We start from the raw sequence: 26,634 nt of genomic DNA, 5'->3' as shown, positions 1-26,634 counted from the left end.
CAAAAAAGGACATTCTTCTAGGATTTCAAAATTAAAATTTTGCATAGTAATAACTCCTGAATGTCCAGCTGGGCCCACTTTGGAAAAGCTGTCTTTTTTTCAGTCGACGTGAGCAGAGTTTCTTAGAAAGACATTCAGATGTTTTCATTTAGGCAAAACTGTCACTCAGCTAACCACCACCTACTACCCTCTTGTGGAAGTGAGAGGAGAGCCACTCTTGCACAGTGGTTCTCCAAAGGAAAAGCTGCAGCTCACCAAAGTAAAGCCTACAAAATACCATTATCAGGCAGGCTCTGGTGCAGCATTAAAAGATGATGAGGAAGTACTTAGAAATGGGATGCTCGAAAACATTCTGATAACTTCAACAGGAAATTGAGGCAACAGTTCTCATAACACAGGTACCAATCATACAGGAATCTTCACACATCAGTTGAAATTTTGCCACTGGAAGAGAAGTAAACCCGGGGATTTGCATTGTGTTTAAAGAACTGCAGCTCTTTAGAATTGTAGTTGTTAATATGTCTCTGTGATAATAAATAGAGACTCTGGTGTTACATTTAATACAGCATTTCAGTTCACGTTCATTGAAGATATTTATGAAGAGATTTACTTAGGTGGAATATTGTTCAGTTGTATGTCTAACGTCTTTTGCTCCCTATGCCACGTATACCCCTCAACTTACATAGCACAAGGGAGAGCCAATGTGTACAGAACGCAGCTCAGGATAATGTGGTAAAGAGCAAGACTTTTTTATGTTTTGCCTGTAAGTCTGTAAAGGTCCCTTTACAGGAAACAGTGGCTCTCAGATGACAGCAGGAAACACGGCGCCTCTCAAATGACAGCAGGACGTCTGCTGGTTCAGAAGTCAGTGACACAATTTCCTTGAGACTCAGAAGGTGAGTGGAAGGAATCCAAATGTGTAACTGTGCCAGATGAGCAAATTTTTGCATGACTCAGTAGCTTATGCTGTGATGGACAGGAAGTTGGGAGCTTGTGTGGAGGGATGTTAGTCCCAGCTCTGCTAGTGTGGATGGAGGGTTCTTGTTTCCCTAAATCATGCTGGGGGTTTTGGTCTTTTTGGTGATCCATTCTGCTGCAGTTAGTGCTGCCCCTGGACAGATTTTACACTGTCTACTCTTGTCAGCTATTTGCCTTCTTAAGTGGCTTAAGTGGGTTTCACAGAACAGGATGACGATTTGTATTTTATACCCACCTTCTCCAGCCCCAAGTCTGCCAAACCAATGATGATTCTTGTAGAGGGATTTCTTAAATGCAGAGTTGTGTGCAACACTGACATGTTTCTGAAGTTCTGACTTTAAAAGGTAATTGTTTACATGTGACACACAACTCTTAGCTTTTAGTCACTGGAAAGTGCAATATAAGATGAAGTAATTAGAAGTTTAGTATTGTGGGTTTTGTCTGTAAGAGCAGCATGACCTACTTGTAATGTTAGTGCTATAGGTCGCTGATTAGATGAAAAGGTAACATACTTTTTTAAGCTACTGGCTGGCAACATATACTTATATTCCCAAATTAATGCTTTTTCATAGACATCTGAAAAACACCATAGTGGGTGGGGTTTTTATACTTTTTAAACACTTCAAAGTGCAAGGTCCTCTCCCTAGAAAATACTGCACAGGTTATTTCTCACTCTTTCCAGAACAATGAAGCAAAGTCCCTGTACAACTGCCGTATTTCTTGCATATTTACACAACTTTTTGCAATCTCCCCTCACAAAAAAAGTTCTGAAATCCAAAGATGAAATGTGATCCTTCTTTAATTAAATTTGCATCCCCTTTCTCACTTTAACTAGCAATTTTATGTCCTGTTTCTGAGATTATGAAGATAACCTCACCTTTTAACTCCCAATAATAGTAATTTTAATTACTGTTGCTCTCCTAAGGTATCTTTGAAAGAGCTGCTTCCTACCAGAAAGGCTTGCTATTTCACAGTTATTTTTGTTTAGTCTCTCATTTAAGTTTAAATTAAACTTAATTCATCCAAAGCATTTAGGTGTTCCTGGATCTCATTTCTGTATGTGGTTTCTCACTGAACTATCTGCCAAGTGAGATCACTGTCCACAGCTGTTACTTTATGGGACAGTCTCATCATATTTCAGTTCCAGAAAAGGATTTGCATGTAAATAGCTCACTTAAAGGTCCAACATTTGGTCCTTCAGCAATGCTGAGGAAGTGATGACCCAAGCTGTGGTACCCCCTGGACTGGGTGGATGTAAACAACAGCCAGGACTGCTGTCCAGACTAGAAGCAGCTGCCTTTTCACATGGTTTTTTTTATTAACTGTTCCATTATAATACCAATTTCCTACTAACTGAATCTTATTTTTTCAAAGACTTTTTTTGTCAAAGAGTGTATGAACCACTGAGATTACATATAGTTAATCTGTGATGGTCTGTGCTACTCTTGCAACTTGTCCAAGCATCCAGCCCAAACAGAGCTGTTCTGGATGGGAGAGAATTCTCATAGGAGCACTCCTCTATAAGATTTGACAGGTAACTATTATAGACTGCTAACTGTATTATTTGGGAGAAGAAAAATGGGTTGCTAACAGCAAAGGAAAACAGCAGGAGCAATTGGAAGCAGTAAACCATCTTTCTCATGTAAACTGCATTCACATCAACTCTGGATTTCGTATTTGGATTCGCTGGGATGCCATTAGCACAACATTTAGTAAAGGTGATCCCTAGTGCACTAGAGTCCCAAGCAGACTGTCAGAATTGTGGACTAACCTTAGAGAAGGCTGGAGCCTAAAATGACAGGCAATCGCTGCAGAGTTGCAGTTGACAGCATTGAGAATTGCATGTCAGAAGAGGATTTCCCTCTTTCCTTTAGAAACATGAGTTTATCAGATGGCTTATCTACCTTTGCAGTAAGTGTAAGAAAATACAGGCCAATAAGTCATGCTGATACAACTAATACTAAAAAAACAAAACTACCAATTTTCTGCATTCTTTCCATTATGAGGTTGTGTCATACATGGAGTTAGACAAATTTCTCTCATTAGCTCTGCATGGGAAGCTAAGTATTAGTTGTCTGCCTGTTGTTAACCAATGAGGTAAGTATTTACATTAATGTATTGTGCTGTAACTTAGCTACTCAGCCACCCACAAGTCACCTATGACTTTGACCTACTCCTCACTTAGCCAAAAGGTTAATGTATGCAGTCTTCTCTTAAAAGCCTGGATTCCTTTATGATAATTGCAATTGCCATCAGTATGAAGTGTAGCATGCTTCTAAATCAAAATAATGATACATAGCTGGTGTTCAACAGACCTGTTTCTCTGCCCAGGCAGTTATTCCAGCTGAAGCTGTGGTGTAGAAGATAACAGATAATGAAGAATTGATCCAGTAGCCAGTGCAAAATAATCCATTGAGGCAAGTCAGTCAAAGAGCATGCTTCCATGTAGAGAGTTACCCATCAGTCACAAAACAGGTGAGTCAGTAGCAATTAGCCTTGTTCAACATGCTGTGACTGAAGAGGAAGAAAATCAAACTGATGGTAATTGTATCTTCTTTCAATTAATAATTCCAGTGTATAATTACTTTTATATATATATATATATATATATATAAGTCATGTGAAAAACCACCACACACTTGCATGACTAAACTGTGTTTTTAGCTTCTGTTAGTCTCCCCAACAGCTTTCAAATGTGTTGCTCAATTAGTCCAAATCTGAAAAGGAGATTGTGTGGCAGTTATCCCTGTTCTTATAATGTACTTAAAGTCAGCAGTCAGGTAAAGAGGAGAACCACAAATCAGTGCACTGGAAGAAGGGTAGGCAAGGCACAACTGGTGTCCAGCACCTTTAGCAGCAGCCAAGCAAGGGCCAAACTGGCTTAACTCAGGAGTGGTTCTATGGCTTTGATCCTTAGACTGTAAGGAGTTGAGATACTGCAATGAAGAGAATGGCACTGTTTAAGGATGAAACCAGAGATCTGTAGGAAATCAGGCTTCAGTGCCTCTGCTTCTGCTGCAACAGCTTGTTTATAAGCTCAAGACTCTAAAGGGTCTATTCTGTGTGTGTGGAGCTGCCAGAGTGATTAGGGATAATATGGATAAAAAGAATGGAGTGTCCCTGTCACTCAGAGCCATTCCTCCCAGCCCTTCAGGCACAAAATCCTATTTTAGCAGTCATGCTTCATATAACTGAAGTGGAACTATTACTTTCAAACAGGTAAGACTATTACCACAATTATTTAGTATAGTTTATTCAAACAGTTAAAATACATACTCTTACTCTACTTGTGGGGCTAATTTATGTGTGTATATGTTTGTTATGTCAAGTTCAGCAGAGCTTCTAAAAAGTTATAAATCACAAATGAACTCACAGCAGTGTTACAGTATTACAGTGAGAGAACTAATTTAGACAATTTTAAGGTACTGAATAAATTCAGTTTATTGAAGCATTAGAGAAGACAGTATGACACAAGCACAGCATAACTTCCATGTCTGTTTTGATTTTCACAAGTGTGGCCCATACTTGTTTGCTTTTCAGAATACATCTAACAATGTCCAAGAGTAACCACCTCCAACTCTTGTTTGAATAGGTGTGTAAAAAAACTGTTCTGTTATCCAGAAGGACTCTCACAGTAATTTGATTTCTTTTCAAATTTGACCTCCTGCTAGCATACAAACAATAGTGATTAAATGCATTTGATACATATGCTATTAACATTTAGTATTCTTTTGTCTTCCTAGCAGCCTTTAAATTCAGTGTATTTCCAAAATCTCATAAATTCAACACTTTTCCCCCAGATTTTTACAACATGCTATGAGATAAATTTGATGAGGTGCTGAGCACCAAAACATCAGCGGTTAGTTGCTGTATTGTCAGCATTAGTTCCTGGCCCACACATTTCAGACTTGACCCTTGGTAGCAAATTATGGGTCAGCACTTTGAAAGGGGAAGTGATGTTCAGCATTGGGCAACTGATTTATGAAAAAAGCCTTTACTGACCTTCATTAGAATCTATGTCTGCCTTAAGATCCTGCTAATAAAAGAAGCACCAGCAGTAGCTGATTGTGTTGTTATAGTCCCTAAGCTGCATATTGCTTTTGAGCTCAAGCACTTTCCCATTTGCTCTTTGGGACATTTCAGTCTGTATTTGTGTACTATCCAGCACACTGGGGTCCCAATAGCTGTATCTGTTGGGTCTGTCTATTGTGTTATCCTCGTTGTCTTTACTATTATTTGATATCACTGTATTGTGCAGCTTCATAATAGAAAATTCCAAATTACCACAGACCCAGGTGTGTGACATTCTATAACTACTAAGTGCATTTGTTAAAGGCACAAAGGTTTTAAAATGTCAAGACAGATCTTTCACTAGCATGAGGCTCTTTAATGGAAGTCACAGGCCAGTTTTACTCATATTTTAGAGTGAGTAAAAAAGTAAATCTATTGTATACACTTTCCTAACTTTAACCCACTTTTGGAATGCCTGGCTCTGTTTCAGTGGAAGTTAAGATCTCTCTCTGATTTGCTTTGGCAAATATAAGCAGGCACATTATTCTAGCTCCGAAAGGTTTAAATTACACACAATAAATATTTCAAACTTCTTGCTTTAGGCATATGCACAGGACATTTACGACCAGGTACATCATATTCTCTAGCAAATAATTTCTAAGAATGTATATTCCAATAAAGTAGTTGTCACATATTTTATGTTCTGTGCACAGCAATCTTGACAAATTCATTTTGTCGCCAATTACTCATGCCTGGGATTAACAAGGAAAGAAAATAGCACTAAGTTTGAACATTTGTCTTCATTACTCAAGGCAGTTCAGTTTCTTTCTCCTGTGATGATCAAATCACATACGGTACAGAGGGTGTCTGAGCAATATGTACACCCTTAATGAATAAACAGCTCCATTGGAAATCATGGAAATGAGGTGGTTGTGTTCTGCCTCTCTTTTTGCTTTCATACAACAGCGGTAAAATATCTGGTTGAGCATGCTGGAGTTCTTACGTTCAGAGCAGCTCAGAGGTGCTTGGCACAGACAGGTGAGGTAGGGCAAGGGTATGCTGCCAGATGAATAGTCATGCTGGATATGAGGGCAATGCCCTTAGTGAGAAGCCAGAAGGGATAGGCTTTCTCACATGGAAGGTAAGGGCTTCTATACAAGGAAGGAAGAGATGCCAACAGCAGCTGTAATGCCTCGGAGAGATGATACAAGCGGAGAGTGCAGAGCTGGCTCAGTAAATTTTTTTAACTCCTGGCTAGCCCACTGACCTACGTAAAAGGGCCTACAGCATTCTTTTAGTGGTACAAGCAATTAGTTGAAAGAAATACTGCAACTTAAATATTCCTGTTAATATGATTGAAAAGGAGGCAAATCCACTAATGAACAATGAGACCCTTGAAGTCGGGTTCCCATCCCTTACCTCTTTGTCCCATTGTCAGTTACAGAATTCTCAGAGAGGACACAGGGTTTATGGACAAAGCAGAAATTGAGGATTTGTTTGATCTGAGATGTCATTATAGAAGTGCATAGTAATTCTCTGCTGCCATTCTGTTCCAAAACTGCAGTGTAATCATTTGTCACCTTTACCCTTCTTACTGCTCTTTGTGTATAACTGGCTGTAATACAAGAAAAAAAATCAATAGGGCATACCAAGGAAAATGATGCATTATTTAGAGAACAGCAAATTATGCTCTATAGGGAAGAAGAAATGGCAGAATATATTATCTCTTTTACTTTTTATTGTTAAGCTGCACTCTTAGAAGATTAGGGTGTAGTCTGTGGTGCATCCATCAAGAGTTTAGACAAACCAAGTGATTTAAAATACAGTTCACATCTGACTGGGAAATATTTTCAACTGTACTAAGAATACCTTATCAGATCAGATAAGATCTGATCAGCAGATTTAAACATGCCTAAATGACTGGGTCTTACATATTAGTTTTTGATTCACTAGAACTTCTAGGACTGAACTTAGTTAAGATTTTATTTGAACTATTGTATATTATCAAATGAAGCATTTTCTTTCTTGTTGCAACTGTCCATTTAATTATTCTGTAAAAACGAAAACACTTTACAAGATAGAACAAGAATATTTTAAATCAAAGCTGAGCACTGTGACAGTAATAGTCTTCTTGATAAGATGCAAAATACACACATGATTTATCTGTCATCACTACATTTCATACTTTAATACATTATACTTCAGGCTTTGCTATGTCAAAAATTTTCCAATGACAAAGTTTAACAGACCAGAAGAAAAACAACCATTTAGATGCATGAATAGAAATGCTAACACTCTAGATTACAAGTTAGGGTAAAAATTAAGACCATGACCTGTGACACAGGTAACTGAGGTAACTGCTAAGCTTCAGCACACTTTTTTTTGTAGGTTTCAGGCCTATTCCAACCACACAGAAACCTGAAAGACACATCAGTGCTTTTGGTAAAGAGACACAAACTACAGAAGGTACTTTATTTTGGTTATCTCCCTGGGATAGCCAAATAAAAATCATTACATCATTAATGGATGTAATGGAGCAAAACTTACATGTCCAGAGACATTCAGTTAAGGCAGTAGTTGGTGATATTGTTCTTCGAAGAATGATCCAAAATGTGTCTAGGTAACAGTGGACTAAAATACTGCTTTCATTATCTTTATTTAGAAATTAAGAGTCAGACATGGATAAATACATACTTTCACTAACAGGAAGGAAATAAGAGGGCTCTACAGCCAGAAAGAGAGGTACAAACTAGTTTCATGCAGACTGTTTATATGATAAGGCAGTAAAAGCTTTTCTGATGTTGACAACAAATGCAGAAAAATTGTTAGTTTCTCTCAGTTTGAGCTGTAACTCTGCAATACAATCCAGAGGAGGAGTACAGGAAGTCACTAAAATGACACAAATTTGCAAAAGATTAAAGTACTATTAAAAAAAAAAAAGAATCAATATTAGTGTTTTTCCATGCTTCAGAAATACTAATGTAGCTTGTTATCTTTTCATGTTTTAGCTTCCACCTGTGTTATTTTTGAATAGCCTCATTTTCTTTCAGCAAAGAGAAAGCCTCAAAGAACATAACAGGTTTTTTGATTTCCTGACCTCCCAGTCAGTGCTGTGCTCCTACCTCAGCTGTTACAGCAATTCCCAGGAACCCACAGCCTTCTCAAAAACCCAAACACATCCCTAAACTGTTTTGTTGCTCTGCAGGCAGGCAGACTGTAAACTGATGTAGCCCAGCATGTGATAGATTTTTAACTTCAACAGTTTAAATTTGAATTAGTAAAACCAGAAATCTGTTCAGTTCCTACCTAGAGGCATGGCACAGCCCCAGTAGCATCTGTCTAGAAGCTATCCAGGACTCGAATTCCATAACTGAAGTAAGATCCATATAGCAAAACCAGCTTTAAGATCCAAAAGGCTGTGCCCTTACAGAAGGGAAATGCTGGATTTCAAGTTTTATTCTTTCACCTATGTCACCCTTTTTCTACCCTCTAGGCTTCTGGAAGAAGTTGAAATATGCCTGTCAGCATACACACCCACTGTAGCACAAAAAAACTACAAAATGAAGCATCCTTATAATTACATTAACATAATTAAAAAAATGTTACCATTGCAAGATTTTTCATTCAGAAATTGGAAGATAAAAGATTACAACTAAACTGCACTTTACTCCTCTCCTCCTTTTTTTCAAATAGAGGCATCAGATTCAGTCCTCTTATTTAAGTGTTGAAAATTCACATACCTTCATAGTCCCCTTGGTCATTGATGGAAAGAGTAAACGTGTATGGCTTGTCAGGATCTTTGTGGTCAATGTGTCTGAATATAAACTGTAATTGCTCATCTAAAATAAACACAAACAGAATTAATTAACACCATTAACCTCTGCCACAGAGTCACAATGATGACTAAAAATCACAATACAAAGTTAGTTTAATATTCTTAGAATGCTGACAAATTAAGCAACCCTGGTGGTCTCTTTGCAAGACAAATGCATTTTAAGGTATTTTGCCATTTGAGAGACAATTGTAGTAGCTGGGCTAAGCCAACTGATCAGGTGTGTGAGCTCGTGTGTCCTCACTGCACCATCCAACGTGAACCACATTGTATCAGTGCACGCAGAAACTACGGAAATTACAGAAACCTACCGTGAATTCTACGCATCTCCAATCCAAGACGCTCTTTAAACAATGTTTTAATCTTGCTCACTCGTTCCACTTTCTCCTTGGCAGCTTCCTTTTTAGAACATTTTACTAGAATTTTAAAATCCATCATAAGTATCAAAGGCAAAACAAGCACATAAAAAACCCATTTAGAACGACAAAAAAGCCATAAAGAGCAACTGTTGAAAACAATCCCTCCTTCAATTAAGAAAATTTACTCATTATCCTTTTCTTACTTACTTTCCATTTTCTTCATCAACTCTTCTTTAAGCTCTTGGATGCTGTCAGTCAAGTTTTTCTGCTGCTCTGCTTCTTCATTTAGCTTTGATTTTATTTCTGTCAACTGGTCTTCTTTTTCTGCTACGTATTTGCTCTGCTGGAGAATCTCTGAAAGGAGGCAAGAAAATATGAATATAAACAGTTGATTAAGTATGTCCCTGATATTTAAAACTTAAGTAGTTTGAAATCATTTATGTGAATAGAACACAATGGAATGCATGCTACCTTAGCTGCAGAGAGAAGTCAGCTTAACTATACCAAGAGCATCATATGAAAGCTTAAAGTGAAAGTTATTCCTAAGAGAAACTACAAAGTATGGAGCTGCTCTGATATTTTAATCAGATGAAATTTGTTTCTGGTGCCAGCACCGTATACATCTTCAAAGCCTGAAGATGGTGGCTCCTGCCCACAAATAATGACAGAAAGCCAAGAATGGAAACACTGACTGATATGAGAGTTGCAATAATTTTTACCTGATACTCTGAAGTTTACAAAATTCAAAGTTAACCCTAGACTGATGAGCTGACAACATTCCCTTACTAATACGGAAAAGGCGTAAATAAGCTCACAATATTTAGCTTTACTAAGCAATTTAATTTACTTTTCCTACTGCCGTCAGAAAATTCTGATACTTCACTGTTTTAAATACTTAAGCTCTATGCAGAGAACTTTTGCCAGACTTATTTTTGCATCATCAATGAAGTTTTTCAACACACTGCTTTTGACTTGAAATTTACATTGTAACCAACCAAATATGTTTGGTTTTAATTCTATCTTCATTCCAATGTTATTACTTACATTTTTACATGTGAAGTTAAACATACTATTCAGCTGTATTAAGCTAATTTTATAAAGGTTTGACACAATAAATAAAACACCATACTCTACCATTGTTATACTCCTGAATTTTGTCAATCATCAGGTCCTCTTCTTTCAGCTTCTTTGACCATTTCTCTGTAAGGCAAAGTTACTTCAGTTATCTGAAGAATTTTTATGATAACCTGCAAAAAGTAGAGTTAATAGGAGCATACAGCCTTTTTACCTGAAAGAGCTTCTATAGTCTCCTTGCACAAATCTCTCAGTGCTGAAGTCTGATTGATCTGTTCAGTGCTATAGCTGATTTTAAACTGGATCCAAAACTCTTTCATATCTCTTTCAAAGAGTGTTATTTCATCTTCTGTCTGTGCATTACTCATAGTGCTGCACCAAACCTGTAAGCAAACAGATGCAGCGTCAGGACACAGGAGTCAATGGCAGCAGGTGTAACTCACAGGACAAACGCTCACGGCTGGTTTCACCGCCCCGCGTTGTTGTTCAAACCTCTTCGCGCAAGCCGCTTTTGTTGTTACCATTGGCTCAGTGGGAGCCGCGTTTCCCCTTGCAACTCTCCCAGCGCTCGGCTACTGCGCCAGGGGAGGCCCCGCGCGGCCGCTGCCGGGGCACCGCCGGGGCACCGCCGGGGCACCGCCGCCCCCTCACCGCCCCCTCACCGCCCCCCGGCCCGGGAGCCGCCCCCGCGCTGGGCCCCGGGCCCGCACCCGCCGCGTCCGACCCGCGCAGCTTCCCGCCACTAACGGCCGCTCCCACCCGCCCTGCAGCAAGCGCGCCGCTGATTGGCTGAGCCCTACCCGGGCCGTTGCTGCGGTAACGAGCGCGAGGCGTGGCCGCGGTGAGGGGCGTGGCCGCCATGATGGGGCGGGGCGGGCGGGGCCGGTGCCGTGAGGGAGCGGCAGCCGTGAGTCCCCCCCCTTCCCCTCGGAGATGCTTGTTGGTGTTGAAATGCTTTCTCCGGGTCTGCTGATGGGGTGGCGGTGGGGCTGCGTGCAGGGCCAGTGCAGGGAAACAGCCTGCTCCGTGCTGAATCAAACAGCCCGGCTCACTTACGCTTCTCTGAAGGCACAGCTTGTTTCCAGTGTCTGGTTTACTCACGGAACACGCTTGCGGTAACCGGTCCTAAATTTCGTGAGGTTCCGAATTGCCTTTTAATTCGTCCGGCCTGAATTCTTTCAAGAGTGTGGATGAAGCTCGTTCTGACAGGAGACTGACCTGCAGGGGTAATTTCAGTCCTTTTTAGTGTGAACAAAACCACCATACAGTAGCTGTGCCTGGACCCAGTCAAACATTTGCCATAAACCTCTGTCGTAGTGAGTTTGCTCTTTATGACAGTGTGACTGGTTTTCCTCCAGTTTCTTATATTCCCTTCTAGCTCTTGATAAGTACTAGTTTGTGATCCAAGGTAGCAGCCTTCAGTTTATTATGAATGCTACCTTTAATAATTTTTTTACCATAACTAAAGAATTGCTCCTAATTTTAGTTTATGCCAGTGCTATTTAGTTAATCCCAGAATAACATATATTTAGCATGGCTCCAAGGATTGCTATCTAAAAGTATTAATTACTAGCTTCCACCCACTGGATGCATAGTAAAGGCTGAGCTGAGACCACCAACTACTAGTTGCATTACTCTTTTACAAACTTCTTGTATAAACACTTCTACCCCACTGTATTCCTATCTTCTTTGACTTGGACATGCTGTTCTCCAGATTTCAGTTTCCTCTGCATTGTTTCTAAAGTTAATAGACCCCTGTTTCTTACCGCTTCACTCTTAAATGTACTGAAGTTGTGCTGGTCCAAGGATGATAACCTAGCCATGTATGAATTTGGGCATTATGGACCTATACCTTATGGCTTTTTTTATTTAGGAGCATTTCTCTCCTAGCCAAGTGCATGCTGTTAGTATAAAGTTTTAGTGTTGCCCCTCACATCATTAGCCTTTATTATTTGAGCTCGAAACTTTCTGAATATACAAACTTCCCAGCTCCTGCAGTTTAGTAAACACAAGTTAAACTAATCTAAACAAGTCCTGTTTTCTAATTCATAAACTTTTGGTGGGTTCTACAGCTTGGTCTCTTCTGAATCCTTTTGTTATCACAGATAATGGGTTCCCCCCCACAGTAGCTGGCACTAGCTCAAAAATGTTAGATATCTTTGTTTGTCAGTGAAGTTTTTCTAGATTTCATTAGTCCTATTCCTTTGTTTTACACTTTCACCCACCAAAGGCTAAATATAGCCTGTGACATTTACTGGCAGAATCCGTACCTTAATTGATCTCTTTTCTGATTGATTTAGAGGTTTTGAGAGACATGAACTGTAACTTATCTTCAACCATTCCCACTACTGTCCACCATCATTTTTCCAAGCATGTGTTTCAGGGAAGCGCTGTGATTCTGGCAAGTCTTCTGTTCAAACTGATGGCTCTTGCCAGCTACAAACAGGAATGTGGCCTCATGACCTAAATCAGTGCAGGTCAGATGCTTCTTCAGTCCTCTACTAGGTCTGATTCAAGAGACTCCATAGACAGAAATGCTGGCAGCCACCCCACCGTAACTTTAGCCCAGACACTTGTTCTGAAATGTTTTTTCTAAATGTCTGTCGTAGTAAGCCACAGAGTAGTCATGGATGGAAAAAAGTTTCAGCAATGATTTACCCTATTTTTAGCCCTATGAGCTTGAATGGAGACAATTAATTTTGCTATGTACCCCTTTTCTGCATTTTCCAGCTCTTTATGGGTGTCCTTTTAACCCCAGGTTACTTGGTTAAACTCAAGGTTCAAAGGGGCACAGTAGCAGCAGGGTGACAGTTCCCTGCAGGCAAACTGAAGGGCAGAATGTTGCCAACAAAAATCTGTTGCTTTCTTTTATTGCTAACAGAAAGTCCATCCTGGGCTGTTCCAGTGTGGGTTAAGAGGCAGCTGAAAAGTCTAGCTCAGGGTTGGGAAGCTACTGCAGCTTAGGAGGACATTCTAAAGGAACACAAAATTGAAGAGCTGGTGCTAATAAACAGACTCAGCTACTTCTTGTGGCAGGCATCTGACTGCCTGGGCCATGGTTGGCATAGGGCTAGTTTTAAGAATTAGAGCAAGGTAGTTTCAGGGATTAGAGAATGACAGTAAGACAGGGATCTTATTGGAAACGGAACTAAAAAAATGAGTTGGAGATTGTTGCCCTAGTGGGTTCAGTTTCATTTCTTCTTGCAGTTCATGGAACTTGAAGGAATTTTATCCTCTCTAGGTTGCTTCTAATTTCTAAAAGGTAGCTCTTCATACTTAAAATAAGTAAAATTCCTTAGATGTGTCTTTTGCATGGGCATGCCAGAATTGTATTCCCTGCATTGTTTGTATCATTTATACTGCTTTACATACAAACACAAACTAATGTAAACAAGTATTAAGCTCTGGCAGTTACTGTTATAGTGCACAGATTAGTTTTGTTGGTTTAATGTGCTTGCATAGTTAATTTTATAGCAAAGTCTAATGACTATACTAACTAGGAAAGATCAGATTAAGGTGGCAGAATGAAGAGAAGGAGACTGGATCATGTCAGCTATTGCTAAACCTCTTCTGGTCCGTCCAATCCTAAAAAAGCCTGGGTCCAATGAGGAATAAACGAGGGCATGGGATAAGAAAGAAAATAAAAAGAAAGAGGGAGAAAGAGAGAGAGAGCAAGCTTCTTGAAATATTCTTCTCTTCCTAATTCAAAAATTAAGGTGTATCTTCTCAGTGTTCCACTTTGAAAATATTCACACCTGAGAAAATACCTGTCAGCTGTTGTGTACAGAGTCTGCTGGTGAATTTAGTAAATTGCTTGTTAATCCTTGTAGTTGGTCCAGTCCCAATGGAAATAGTGGTGTGGAAATTAATGTTATTGTTTAATTAACTAAGCATAATGTACCAGAAAGTTAGGCCCAGTACATAGGCCTCCATTAACAGTGTTTCAAAAATGTTTGCTTTGATGGCTTTTCCCTCCCTTGCAAACATTTGCTTAACAACATCTGCTGACTGTTATGTAATATTTGCTCTAACATGTAGATGCAAGGGAGCTGTAAATGTTTTATCCTTCCTTCAGTGGATCATCAGCATGACTCTTGTTTTTACATTTTATGTGTGCATGTATACACACACATACGCACATATGTTAAGTTTCTGATTTTGTATGTCTTGGAAAACATAATAAATCAAGAAATTATCAATAAATTAAAAACTTTATGAACATATAGCATTTGACAGTGAAGGCCAAACCTTGACTCTCCAATGTCAAAACAAGAGAAAATTTTGATTTAAAAACGTAATTGCCTACACTTTCTGACCATTTTGTATAGATCACTACTTTTCCTTGAAATCCCAGTACTAAAATACAGCAAATAGTTTTATTTCATTTATTATCTCGCATGACTTTGAAGTGTTAAGTGCATTACAGAAGCATTTTGTCGTGCTTTGCATAGAGAAGGAGTGAGGGAAGCTCTATTGAGGAAGTATTTCTCCTTTGTCAAACAAGTTATTAAATATAGTACTTCAAGACATGTTTCACCATCTTTGCTAGTTATTACAGCTTGGAAAGTCTTCAGTGTCTCAGACTTTTGCTGGTTGTGTAATATGACAGGCAGGAGAAGAGACTACTAGCATGTCAGTTATTGACTTCCTCTTGGATGGAGCAGGATCATGAGAGATTCCAGGCACAGTGAGAACTGCCTCTCCCACAGAAACATGCTTCCATGTTCCAAAACCTCCACGGTGTCTGTTTTGTAGATTGTGAGTTTGTTGAGGTTTTTTAAACATCCTTTATAAACATGACTCCTCTGCTATTTCTAGGGGGAGGATGTAGGAGCATCTCAAACACTCAGAAAGAGTGTAGGAGAAAATGAAAGCCTTTTTGCTTGCTGTTAGTCTTTATGTCTAAGGTGCTTATCTTTCTATCTAAGCATAAGAATCAGCAAAAAATTCCTGAAAATTAGTATCAGGAGATCTTCAGCATTTCTACTAAAAGAGGTTACTTTACTGAAATGTTGCCAAGACCTATCTCCAAACATTATATTTACAAAGTTTCTGGAGAACCAAAGTGTGATGGGTTCTGTCTGAAGGAGAGTTCAGCCTGAGCAGATGCATCGCTGTCCCAGTGCATAGATAATATGGGTGGGTGGATTTGAATTTATAAATAAAACAAACATGCAAAAAGTTATTGCAGCGGTTCTGCACATCCTGCTTCAGAGGCAATTTTTCAGATACCATCGGGTAACAGTGGTGCCATTAAAGAGGGACTGTAAAATGATCTATTTTATTACTTGGTAGACTCTCTTGAGGACATTAAATTGTATCTTGATGGAAACTTATGTACTGCAAAATATTTTTTCGTAATAGAACAATAGTTATTTAGACTTAACCTCATTATAGTTGCTCTTTTAACCAAGTACTAGAAGTAAGATGTCTGTTATTCAGACACCAACTGACATGTTTGCACTCATGTTTGAAGCTAACTATTCTTGCTAAACTAGATTGAAAAACAGACTTAAATTTTCCACATTTTTGTATAGTAAACCCAGACATGTCTAAACGAGTGATTTTTTATTGTTGTTATTGTAAGCCTTACTTATGTTTAAGGGCGAGATACTTTTGCAGTAAAAAAATGCTGCAAAAAACCATTTTCTTTAGCAATGAAGTATAAAGAGTTATTAGAGAGAGATTTTTTAACAAGTATGGTCTTGGGTAAGTACTGGGAGAGGGAAAATTGTTTCCATCCATTCATTTATATGACAGTTGCCTTGCTGCACACTCTGAAAAACAATAAGGTACACAGCTTAGCAAGAAAAAAACCTCCTCGAATACTTTCAGCTAAATAGCTAGGAAGTATTTTTTGTTGAAATATCCTGAAATTTTGCATTTGGAAGGGTTTCCCTTGAAATCAGATAACACCAGTTGAAGTGAATAATTCAGTCAATATATAGAAAAATATTGTAGTTATTCAGAAACAGTGCATAGAAACTTTAAGCTTTTCTATATGGCTTAATGCAATTGGTAGCAATAAACATATAGGATTTAAATCTGCTAAAAAATTTCTGAAACCAGACTATTAATAGCTAGAGTAAATGGGAGTAGTTAAAGTAAATGTGAGATTGTCAGGAAGAGAAAACTTCTACATCCATTTAATTGTCATGCCTTATTTGTTGAATCTATTTAATGCTTCCATGTGACTTCCCTGACCACAGATCATAAGGCCCTCTTAAGCCATTAAGCCCCTCTTCAGCAAAAAGAGTTAAGTAGTTCCTATCTTTGTCTCCACAGCTTGTGCAGTATAGCTTGAAGTGCATGGAGAGAGTATTAGGGAAGTGTGCAGTACATATATAGAGCTGCTTTTGTCTTCTGACTCACAGTGTTTCAGATACACAGATAATAATTTGATAGAGGATATGAATACATCAGAATATTAGAGCCTGATAAAGAGCTTGAAGTTTTCCTCTTGCTGCTCTAATAATATCAGAAGTTGGTATCATTGAGCTTTTAGTATCCATTTAATTGCTTGTAGAAAAAGTTCTTTTCATGAAGCCACCTTAAATGAACATAATCTTCTATGCTACAGTTATTAGTACTAATATTGGCAAATCTGATATGCTACTACATTATCTGCTGTAATCTTTTAAACTCCTGCTGTGTGGCAGAATCTGTTTTCTCTTGGCTGTTTGCTCTGGAGAACTGCTGTGCTTCACTTGGGAATAGTTCAGAGAAATACTCCTGATTATCTCTTCCCAGCCTTGCTGTGGTGTGTAAAGCAGGTCTCATTTCTGTCAGGCTGGGCAGCAAGAAGTGGGGGCTGCAGCTCCTTCTGGCAGAGGGACGTAGGACTGGCGTCATGTAAGCAATGCACAAGAGTGGCGGTACCGAGAGATGACTCAGAGACTGAGCATCATCTGCATTGTGCCCTGGATTAACAGGCCTCTTGTAGGAAGAAAACATTTGTTTTTCAGTATTTTAAGAATATTGTTGCTTTAAAAATAAATCTAGAGCTCAGCAGCATTGTTGATGCATGGATGCTGGTTGTATTTTCCTGACCGAAAAAATGTGTTGTGCAAAGTATTAGTTGCAGCATGGTAGCCAAGTTCTATGTCAAAGTGAAATGTACAGCTTCAGTGACAGTTCTGTAAAGATCAGTAATTTGTGTATTCTTTCTATCCTTTATACAGGCAACACTTAATGAAGTACACACATTACTAATGTCCAACCTGCAGAGAAATGAACTGTGAAAAAACTTAAGTAAACAGGTTCCAACTGTTCATACAAAGGATTGCACAAGTCACACATTGTGTTTCCACAAAACTTTCCCCACAATTTGCTGCTGCTCAGCATGTATTTCACTTAGCTTCCTACAATTAAAATCCGCAAACAAAAAAGCTTTCCAGTGCTAACAGACTCATGTGCTTTCCCAGAGAGTTGGAGCCACGTGTTTCGGGAATGGCTGGGTACACCACGCCAATATAATATAAAGGCAACGTCAATCACCTTCTCTCACTTTTTAATAGCTCCCCTCCATGATTCTTATTGTCCGTCACTAGAAACTTAAGATTAAAAGAACTTTATTTCAAGTACAGTTTAATCCACTAAGATGGATCTCCTTCATAGCAATGGCGTGCTTATCATTCAGCATTTACAGAGGGACTACAGGGCTTACCAGGATTTCCTTAATTTTATGTCACATGTTGGCGATCCCCGGAATATATTTTCAGTTTATTTTCCTCTTTGGTTTCAGCTCAACCAAGTGGTTGGTACAAAAATGATATGGGTGGCAGTCATTGGTGATTGGTTCAACCTCATATTTAAATGGTAAGAAGTCGGATTTGTTTTAAAATTTGGTATTTTTAATAATAGTTTCTGTATGTACCTCAAGTTTAGAAAACTTTCTGTGAATAATCTACTAGTAGGCTTTCCCCGGTAATTATAAAATAGGAATTCACAATGAAGATATTTAAGATATGTTTGAAATGGCATTGTGATAAGAAGAACCTGTAGAACTATTATAGAGCAGCTTTGGAAATATAGCTCTTCATATTCTTGTAAGATTATTTATGATGCTTTGCTGAGGCCTTCTTATGTAAAAATCTTTTCATTGAATTTCTGCTTCATTTTATTTTATTTTTTGTCAGGATTTTGTTTGGCCATCGCCCATACTGGTGGGTGCAAGAAACAATGATTTATCCTAATCAGTCAAGCCCATGCCTTGAACAGTTTCCTATAACATGTGAAACTGGACCAGGTAAGAAATGTTGGAGATTACCTTGGTACATTTAATAGGGATAGTGGCTTCAAGGGGGAGAGAATGTTACTTATGAAGGTCTTATATGATACACAAATCTCAGAGCTCATGTATAAAATAGCACAAAAAACCATGTAGAGGAAAAGGAAGAAATACAATAGGTAGGTATTTGCTGTTAGGACAAGAATTTTTACTTCATTGCCTTTAAAAGATGCAGGGGAGGGGGATTTGCTTTAAAAATAACTACTACCAAAATGAGCTGGCATATTGGAAAGAAATTTTCACAAAACTTGTGAAATACATTGTTTAATGTGTTCCAAGACTGAGCATGGGGCCGTTGAGTTTGAGGGCTTGTTCACTGTCAGCAGAAATGTTCAAACCCCAAAAACTGAGTAGGTAGTTCAGTGTAAATAACAATAGTCTCAGTAATCGATTAACATAATGTATCCCATGTGGAAAAGGGAACCCCTATTCCCAGAACCAGAAACTGGCACTGAATGTGTGTGTGGGAGTATGTGTACAAATATATGGGGAAGAATTATTTTTGAAATATACCTTTTCAATATATTTTCACATTTTATGTCTCATTATTTTCTCTGTGGAACTCAAATGCAACACTGCTGAAGTAAATGAACTTGTAAAACCCTAATATGTGAAATAAGATGAACTTGCTTTGAGCTGACTGAATTTAGTTTAATTCATTGTGCAATAAAATACTGACTGTGGAAATGATGTGCTTTGCATCTTGTCAATGCCACTGAAAGCTTTTAAGCAGTTTGCATAGCTATATTTTGTTAACAATATCCTGCATTACATCCCATTGTAATTGTGAACAAGAAGCTTAAGCCCTTGTATGAGGCAGGGTTTAATAATGCCTGGTCTGTATGTGATCTGCAGTCTCTTTCAAGTTAATTCATTTGGTACCTAACGCAAAGTATTAAAGTCCTTCAGATCTTATCAAAAGCCTTCAGAACGGAGCCCATTCAGTGCTGTGTAGATCCAAGCCCTGGCTCAGGAGACAGTGTGTTTCATTTTGATTCATTGAACCAGAAAGCATTTCTTCTTGTTACTGTCTTTCGGAAAGGTCATTCCTATTTCTGTCCAGTGGGTAAAACTGCCATATTGATTCCTTCTTTGCACTTAAAATGACCACATTTTCTCCCACCTCCAGACTTACACTGGGCCATTAACACTGTCACTGACCTGTTTCTCATTAGCAAGAGGAGGTGCAGTCAGTGCAGCTGTTAAGCATTGTGTGAGCTTACGTGGTCCTTCACATGCCTTTTAGATAGCAATTTATATTAGAAGATTAGAGAAGCAGCCACAGACATGAGGAAAGCAGATCCAAATACTGCTAGGATAGCCTGAACCCCAAACTCTGTGTCTCAGCAAAAGGGAAAGCAGAGGGAACTGTTCATATGACTACATGGCAAATAGTTTAGGACCTGAACTCGGTTAGTACTTCTGGAATTAACTGAACTGCAGCCATTTTTTTTCTGGTATTTTTAAGGCTTTAAGAACATAAACCTTAATGTGGAATTTATGCTGTTTCTAGTAGGTAATTTACTGGTGAGCTATGAAATATTATTCCTAGATGACATTTTCCTAGATGACAACAAAGAGAAGCTTTTCCAATGCTGACATACAACATTACTGTTTCCTTATCAGTGGCATTTGTTCTGTTTTGAGGTTTAGGAGTGCACGTCTGTTAGGAAATTAACAAGAGCTGGTAGAGTGACTCTAAATGTACTGCCAAGCAGAATAGCAAAAAATGAATCCAGGGAGTCAGAAATCGTTGTGCTTGTCCTGCCTAGACATTTTGCTTTGCTACTTCACTGAAATATTCTTTTACTCTACACACTACCAGATAGTGCTGGATCATAACACATTCTTGAGCCGAAATTATTTCTTCTGACAATGAAATAACGCTGTCACTTCTCTTTTGTCTCCACAGAAAGCCAATATGTAAAGGCCCAGGATTTACAGATTCCAATGACCTAATTTTCTTTTTCCCCATTTTGATTCATTGAATGTAAATCTGGTTAACAGTGGAAAGGAAGTGACGGAGTAATTTTAGGAATCACTTCCCTTGCATCATGCCAGCATACCTTGTTTTTTTGATGATTTTCACAGTTGTAGGAACTTCTCTGTGGTTTCATATTGCTTTCAGTAAAATTAAAGTTTTATTTTTTTAAATTAAAACAAATTACACATATATTATTGTAACCTGGACTAAAAAGAAGTCACTGTTGTTCTCTATGAGAGAGTGTTCCCTGTTACAGACTACTGTGGGTACAGCAATTAGAGCATCATTTCATGTGCCAGTTTCACTGACAATCTGTTTTTTTAATCCAGTTGATATTGTACAGCACCTTAAAATTTATGAAATTAATCAAAGTAAAGCATAAAGACACAGTTTTTCTGTGCTTCAGACACATTTCTAAATTTATAACTAGACTACCCAAAATGGTAATTACCTGGATTGTAATCTTGCTAATGAGACACAGCTCCCAGTTGTTAACACCATGGTAATTGCAGAAGCTGATAAAAGGCAGTTTGGAAGTGCTATCTGAAGTTATACTGGTACTTTGCTTTAGAATGTTACAAAGAGCTAAATCTCTGTTGCTCCCCTTAATTATGGGGATGCTCATTCAAGACTTTTCTCATGTGATACTCATATATAACTTCTACATTCCATGCTACAGCTCTAAGACACCCCTAGGTGCCTTTTTTTAAATCCAAGTAATGGGAAAATACTATGTTTTCCAATCAAGATTCCACCTCACAATATAAGATGATTAAGCTGTTACCTTTTTGATTTCAAACAAGTATGGATTATCTGTAGATGAACCTTCTTAAAAATTCATATGGCAAAAATTAACTTTTGAGAAGCAGTTGACATTCTTTCAGCCTTTTTTAGCCATTTCCTTTCTAAATTATTAGGTGCCTGAGTAACTGCCAGTAGACATTTTCTGTATGACAAATGTCACAGTCATCATCCTTAAGTTGAATATTTTCTTTTTGTTTTTACTAGGAAGCCCATCTGGACATGCCATGGGATCATCCTGCGTCTGGTATGTAATGGTCACAGCAGCACTTAGCTACACAGTTAGATGGAAAGATAAATCAGCTGTTACCCTTCACAGGTCAGTGTCTTTCCATGATTCCAACTCATTATATTCAGATATTTCTTTATATTTGTGCTGTGTTTTTAATGGACTTAATTTAAACAAATATTCACAGTCTGTTCTATCTTGTAAAAAACACAGAAACCCTTTATTATGGTCTACTTCAGCTGAAGAAAAAGTATATTAAGAGGATTTATCTGTTTGTATAGGCTGGTATTTATCAACTTACAGGCCTTGCATACACTATCTTGGAATCAGTTCTATTAAAAGTTGTGTCAAATCTTCAGTGCTGGAAATTTTTAATTCTATTAATTGTCATTATGTGTTGGATTTTTTTGGTTAGTACATAAATGTATTTCTTTGATGGTCATCCTTCTTAGCCCCTTTTAAAACAAGTGCACATAATGTTGGTGAAATTCACTGTAATGTGTTGCTCAGCTCTGTGGGAAAGTCCTGCAATTGCTTTGGTGGCTGTTCTTTCCAAGGCTGACAAGGTTGTTCCCACAACCTGAATTTTGTCATGAAATAATTGAACTTTTGCATATAGGTATGACTTCATAATGAAAAATATGTTTAAGGTACTAGTGCTAATTTAACCTGCCATTGATGACTTTCATCGCTTAAACCACGGAGGTGTCTTGGACCTGAAACTTCTGAGGTCTGTTCCTGTAACCACTCTTGATGTTTTAGTACTAACTGCTAGTTTTCAATCATCTGATTCCAAACTGTGCTCCTTAGTAAACCTCTGCCTGGGTAAAAGTACGAGCCTTACATGATGAGGCTTGGGGTAAGTAAGTAGATGAAATAGCTTGTCTTAATTTTTAAGTATCTTCCTTTTCCCTCTTAGACTAACATGGTCATTCCTCTGGAGTGTTTTTTGGATTATCCAGATCAGTGTGTGCATCTCAAGAGTATTCATAGCAACACATTTCCCTCATCAAGTTGTTCTTGGAGTATTTGCTGGTAATGCTGCTGTTTTTTCTTTTCTTTTTAACCCATATGCAAATTTTTTTTTTTTTAATTGAGAGATTTTTAGTAGTTCTACTCATCTTGCAGCCCCAGTGGTGCTCTCGACTCTCTGGAAAATCAGGGATTTGATAAGAGTCTAAAGGTAAAATTTGTGAGGTAGAATGTACCTGCTGCCTATGTAATTCAAACAGCAAAGGGAGTGAGCACCTGTCCACCTGCCAGTTGATGCTGACTGTATTGTGTCCACACTGCCTCAGAATAGCTCTGACTGCTTTGTACCGGCTGCATCCAATCTTTAACTGTGCTGCCTGTGTGGAAGAGATAAGAGAGGAAGCTGCTCCTACATGGCTCTGACCTTTCCTCTGAGGAGGAAGGTATTTGGGTCACTTCAAATGGTGTCCAGGTGCAAACTAGCATGTGTGCAGTGTGGGCAAACACAGAGACCTGGGGACAATAAAGAAAAATTAAATAGCAGGACAAATTCCCCTGGGTAATTTAAGGAGCTAAAGCACATTTTTCAGAGTTACTTAAGCATATTTCAAATTGGTATTCAGAGTCCAAACTATGAGCAGTATCTCTAGTATTGATCTGATTTTAAGGTGACCAGTGCACTGAGCAGGGGCTTCCTGCTCCTGTTCTCTTTCATGGGTGCAGTGCAGCCTGGGCAGCCCTGGCTAACAGCTTTCCCTCTTCACAACCAGGATAAAATGAGTAGAAGAGAAGTGTGTTCTGTGTCTTTTCCTTCAACACTCAAAGCCTGTGTGGGAACTGGTGTTGAATTCTGCATTGCTGGAGCCAGTCTTTGAGTGAGGGACTCTTTTGGAAAAGGAATGTTCCAGTTTACATCTAATATTTGATAGGTTGTCATCTGGGAGATGCAGTCAGGCCTTAAGGTATGCCTCATATCAAAACCATGTAGTGCTTGGTATTTAATTTTTGTTTTCCAAAGTGGCAGTTTTGAGTGGGAGGAAAGGTCTTGTAATGTACTGCAGAAGTGTTAAATTGTGTGTGTATATGTATATATATACACACATAGGTATTTATTACATATGTATATTCTTCTGTCTTCAAAAGTCAAATTCTGCAGGGATGCTGTAGAAAATGCTGCTTCCAAGTACAAGTGTGTTGTTCCCTGTAACACTGAGTTTCTAATCCACAGGCATTCTTGTGGCAGAAGCATTTGAGCATACCCCTGCTATTCAGACTGCAAGCTTGAGAATGTACATCAAGACAAACTTGTTTCTTTTCATCTTTGCCCTTGGCTTTTATCTATCCCTCAAGCTTCTTGATATTGACTTGCTATGGTCTGTTCCAAAGGCCAAGAAGTGGTGTGCCAACCCAGACTGGATAAACATTGACACAACTCCATTTGCTGGATTGGTGAGGAACTTAGGTGCACTCTTTGGTTTAGGTCTTGGAATTAATTCTGAAATGTTCATCACAAGCTGCAAAGGTAAAAATAGCTGCAAGATAAGTTTCCGCATATTCTGTATAGCTGCTTCTTTAGCTACGCTGCAGCTGTATAATTTTGTTAAGATACCTACTCATACTGAGTATTTGTTCTACATTCTCTCTTTTTGTAAGAGTGCAGCTATGCCTCTGACTGTAGTTGCCTTGGTTCCATATTGTGTCCACTTGTTAATGAGGACAACTGAAAAGAAACTTAATTAGGTAAAGTTTCAAAATGGTTAGCGATGTGGGGATGGATGTGAACTGTTTAAGGACCCTCTGCAAAGGCATTTTTGCTAACTCATTTTAACCAAGGGGATGCCACTGCATCTTTGATGTACTCCTGGTAAGTAACCAGTACATCCAAAATCAGTACACTCAAGAATGACTTTGGCAGCTCAGAAGTATTAGTCGCTGATTTTATTCCTAGAAATATTGCAAGCGCACTGCAGTATGGTTAGAAATGGCCCAATACTCTGGGTCATAACAAAGTTTTAAAGTATAATCAACCAGCTTTATTTAGCTATATGGTGGTCTTTTATTTCTGTCCATCTCTAGCTAGATGATGCTTCAAGCATGACTTGTACATAGTAATACTCGGTATTTCATTTTTTTATATATAGATACTGTGTGTTAAACTGCTACATAATGGTGTGACAGTATCACACCACCTACGGCTGTACAGCTGTACCCAGGCACTGTGAAAAAGGCCAGCATAGTTATAAACAAGGTTTCAGATTTAACTTATTGAGCTTCCTGAGCAAACCAGCTTCTGATTGTCAGATAAGAAAAAAAAAGCTTATTTCCATTAGACTCTGTAGGATATATTTTTGCATTACTGTGTGGTTTTTGTCATTTTTACTTTTTGAAAGTGGTCACATGAATCATGAGTGATACAGATCACACCTATGACAGAGAAAATGCATAAATATGGTGTAAAAATCTTTGGGTTCTGTACATCTACACAGAGCAACAAATGAAAAAAGTTGTCAATAATGAAATTATCTCAGTATATGACCTCAAGAATTTGTTCATGCTCCTGTATTGCAAAGGTAATTCTCTGCTAATTCTCTCAGATCAACAGTCACAAGCCTGAATCACTGTTAGCAGTTGTGTAAATCTTGAAAATATGGTTGCAGACTGTCACTTCAAGTTTATATTCTTGTCAGCTTTGTTTAACTAAGTGCATAAGTAACTAATATGTTGAATATATGTTTACTATATAAAATGTATGTTTTAAATAGGCAAACGGGGGTACTTTGCATTTTTATTCATTATTTGGTGTCTATTGTTCTATATTCCCTTTCAGAGCATAATCTTTAAGCAATGTTTTGCTGATACCATCCTGTAATACTTAATATACAAGCTATATGTATACACAGGCTTAGTATGCAAGGCTATAATATGGGTGGAATGAGGGCTGCATATGTATGATTTGAAAGCAATAAGGCTTAAAAGATGTAAACATGATATTGCTTCTAGACTTCCAAATAGGTAGGAGATAATTGAAATGGAAAGAATCTTATTTAATTGGGTAAACAAGGTGAATAGTTTGGTGTTGGCCTTTGGGAATGAACAAGACACAAATTAAAGAAGCAAATCTGAAACAGGCATCCTTAGTTAAGAGCCTAGTAAGCCTACCTTGACTTAAGAAAATTAGACATCTGTTTTTAACAGTCTGAGGACTGTTCTGCTGTGTGCATCTCCTGATATCTTCTATAATGGTTCTCTGAACATTTTTTCCCCACAGCAGCTGTCCTGAAACCAGTCTTTTCTATAATTGTGAGTCCTTAAGCAAAATTACTAAACTAATGGGACTAGACACAAATCATGAAGAACAAAGACAGCTATGACAAACACACATTTCAGCTGTGTTCAAGTTGCTGTGTGCTTTGTTATTCCCTACCAGTGAGATGAACTACACAGGCATTGCAGAACAGTAGCAGGTTGGTTGAGCTGTTGTTCTGTTCCTGGCTCCTCCTAGCCAGGAGTAGGGGATTCTTCGTGCGCAGCTGCCCAAGGTTCTCTGCAAGCAGCATTTGGATTTAGTGGTAATTTTAAGCTGGGAGTTACGAGTACATATCACATTTCTAGGCTTCTAATCACACGAGAGTCTCTGTTTCCCAGCACTGACAAAGAATCTTGGTGCCTCTGTTAGGGTAGGCACAACCCTAATGTAGAATGACAGTTGGCATTTCTGCACTATTCTTTTAAGCTCTGTACAGACATGTAGGAAGACATGGGCTCTCACTCATTTTCTTGGAGTGTTCTATTAATTCACTCTGTAATTTCAGTGCTTCAGGGAAAAGGACACAGAACAGCTTCCTGTCTGAACCATCTCTTATTTTTTCTGCAACTATGAAAACATTACTAAAAATAGATTGGTGGGAAATCTGAATAAATTCTAGTGTAATTTTATGAGTAACTTCAGAAATTAACTGACTGCTAATGCAATGGCCATAAGACACCTTCTGAGCAGCCGACTGTATTGTGGTATAGACTTTTGTGCAACTGCTTGAAGAATCTCAAATGACGGCTCCCAAACTTTCAAGGAGAGTCTTTTCCAGAGTGGTGGGATAAAAAAGT

At 38.4% G+C, this 26,634-nt stretch overlaps 2 protein-coding genes across 12 annotated transcripts; one reads left to right on the top strand and one right to left on the bottom strand.

Annotated features, from left to right (window-relative positions):
- Positions 1-32: 32 nt before the first annotated feature.
- SPC25 (SPC25 component of NDC80 kinetochore complex) lies at positions 33-11,444 on the bottom strand. 8 transcript variants are annotated; one of them, XR_011151960.1, is made up of 9 exons: positions 10,713-10,901; positions 10,469-10,637; positions 10,315-10,380; positions 9,388-9,534; positions 9,133-9,237; positions 8,730-8,828; positions 6,409-6,604; positions 3,294-3,492; positions 33-444 (listed from the first exon to the last, which is right to left on the bottom strand). XR_011151960.1 is itself a non-coding variant. In XM_069020753.1 (8 exons), exons 2-8 carry the CDS (start codon positions 10,620-10,622, stop codon positions 3,459-3,461), a joined length of 801 nt encoding a protein of 266 aa, XP_068876854.1. In that variant the 5' UTR covers positions 10,623-10,637; positions 11,356-11,444; the 3' UTR covers positions 3,294-3,458. The 8 variants fall into 8 exon arrangements, 7 of the variants coding, with proteins under 7 accessions (XP_068876854.1, XP_068876853.1, XP_068876851.1 ...); XM_069020753.1 differs by lacking the exons at positions 33-444; positions 10,713-10,901 and adding an exon at positions 11,356-11,444; XM_069020752.1 differs by lacking the exons at positions 33-444; positions 10,713-10,901 and adding an exon at positions 10,965-10,996.
- On the top strand, positions 11,411-25,860 carry G6PC2 (glucose-6-phosphatase catalytic subunit 2). 4 transcript variants are annotated; one of them, XM_069020746.1, is made up of 6 exons: positions 11,411-11,480; positions 17,999-18,072; positions 18,393-18,502; positions 21,537-21,648; positions 22,478-22,593; positions 23,759-25,860. In XM_069020746.1, the coding sequence occupies exons 2-6, from the start codon at positions 18,023-18,025 to the stop codon at positions 24,268-24,270; spliced, it is 900 nt and encodes a 299-aa protein (XP_068876847.1). In that variant the 5' UTR covers positions 11,411-11,480; positions 17,999-18,022; the 3' UTR covers positions 24,271-25,860. The 4 variants fall into 4 exon arrangements, 3 of the variants coding, with proteins under 3 accessions (XP_068876847.1, XP_068876846.1, XP_068876848.1); XR_011151959.1 differs by lacking the exon at positions 11,411-11,480 and adding an exon at positions 23,301-23,492 and having other exon boundaries at positions 17,855-18,072; positions 23,759-23,845; XM_069020745.1 differs by lacking the exon at positions 11,411-11,480 and having other exon boundaries at positions 17,855-18,072.
- The last annotated feature ends 774 nt before the right edge of the window (positions 25,861-26,634 follow it).

Source organism: Aphelocoma coerulescens, chromosome 7 (assembly GCF_041296385.1).
Source record: "Aphelocoma coerulescens isolate FSJ_1873_10779 chromosome 7, UR_Acoe_1.0, whole genome shotgun sequence".
NCBI classification, from domain to species: Eukaryota; Metazoa; Chordata; class Aves; order Passeriformes; family Corvidae; genus Aphelocoma; species Aphelocoma coerulescens.
The sequence above is the reverse complement of the archived record's forward strand: the minus strand, read 5'-3'. Positions and strand labels throughout refer to the sequence as shown.

Bases quoted from the DNA above. Each gene is read 5' to 3' on its own strand.
- G6PC2 (XM_069020745.1), top strand. From the start codon at position 17,855: ATGGATCTCCTTCATAGCAATGGCGTGCTTATCATTCAGCATTTACAG. The intron at 21,649-22,477 runs GTCAGTGTCTTT...TTTCCCTCTTAG, and splicing joins TCAGCTGTTACCCTTCACAG to ACTAACATGGTCATTCCTCT. The intron at 22,594-23,758 runs GTAATGCTGCTG...TCTAATCCACAG, and splicing joins TGTTCTTGGAGTATTTGCTG to GCATTCTTGTGGCAGAAGCA.
- SPC25 (XM_069020748.1), bottom strand. From the start codon at position 10,778: ATGGTAACAACAAAAGCGGCTTGCGCGAAGAGGTTTGAACAACAACGC. The intron at 10,638-10,712 runs GTGAGCGTTTGT...GTTTGCTTACAG, and splicing joins GCGGGGCGGTGAAACCAGCC to GTTTGGTGCAGCACTATGAG. The intron at 9,238-9,387 runs GTAAGTAAGAAA...TTAAAATTCTAG, and splicing joins GTTGATGAAGAAAATGGAAA to TAAAATGTTCTAAAAAGGAA.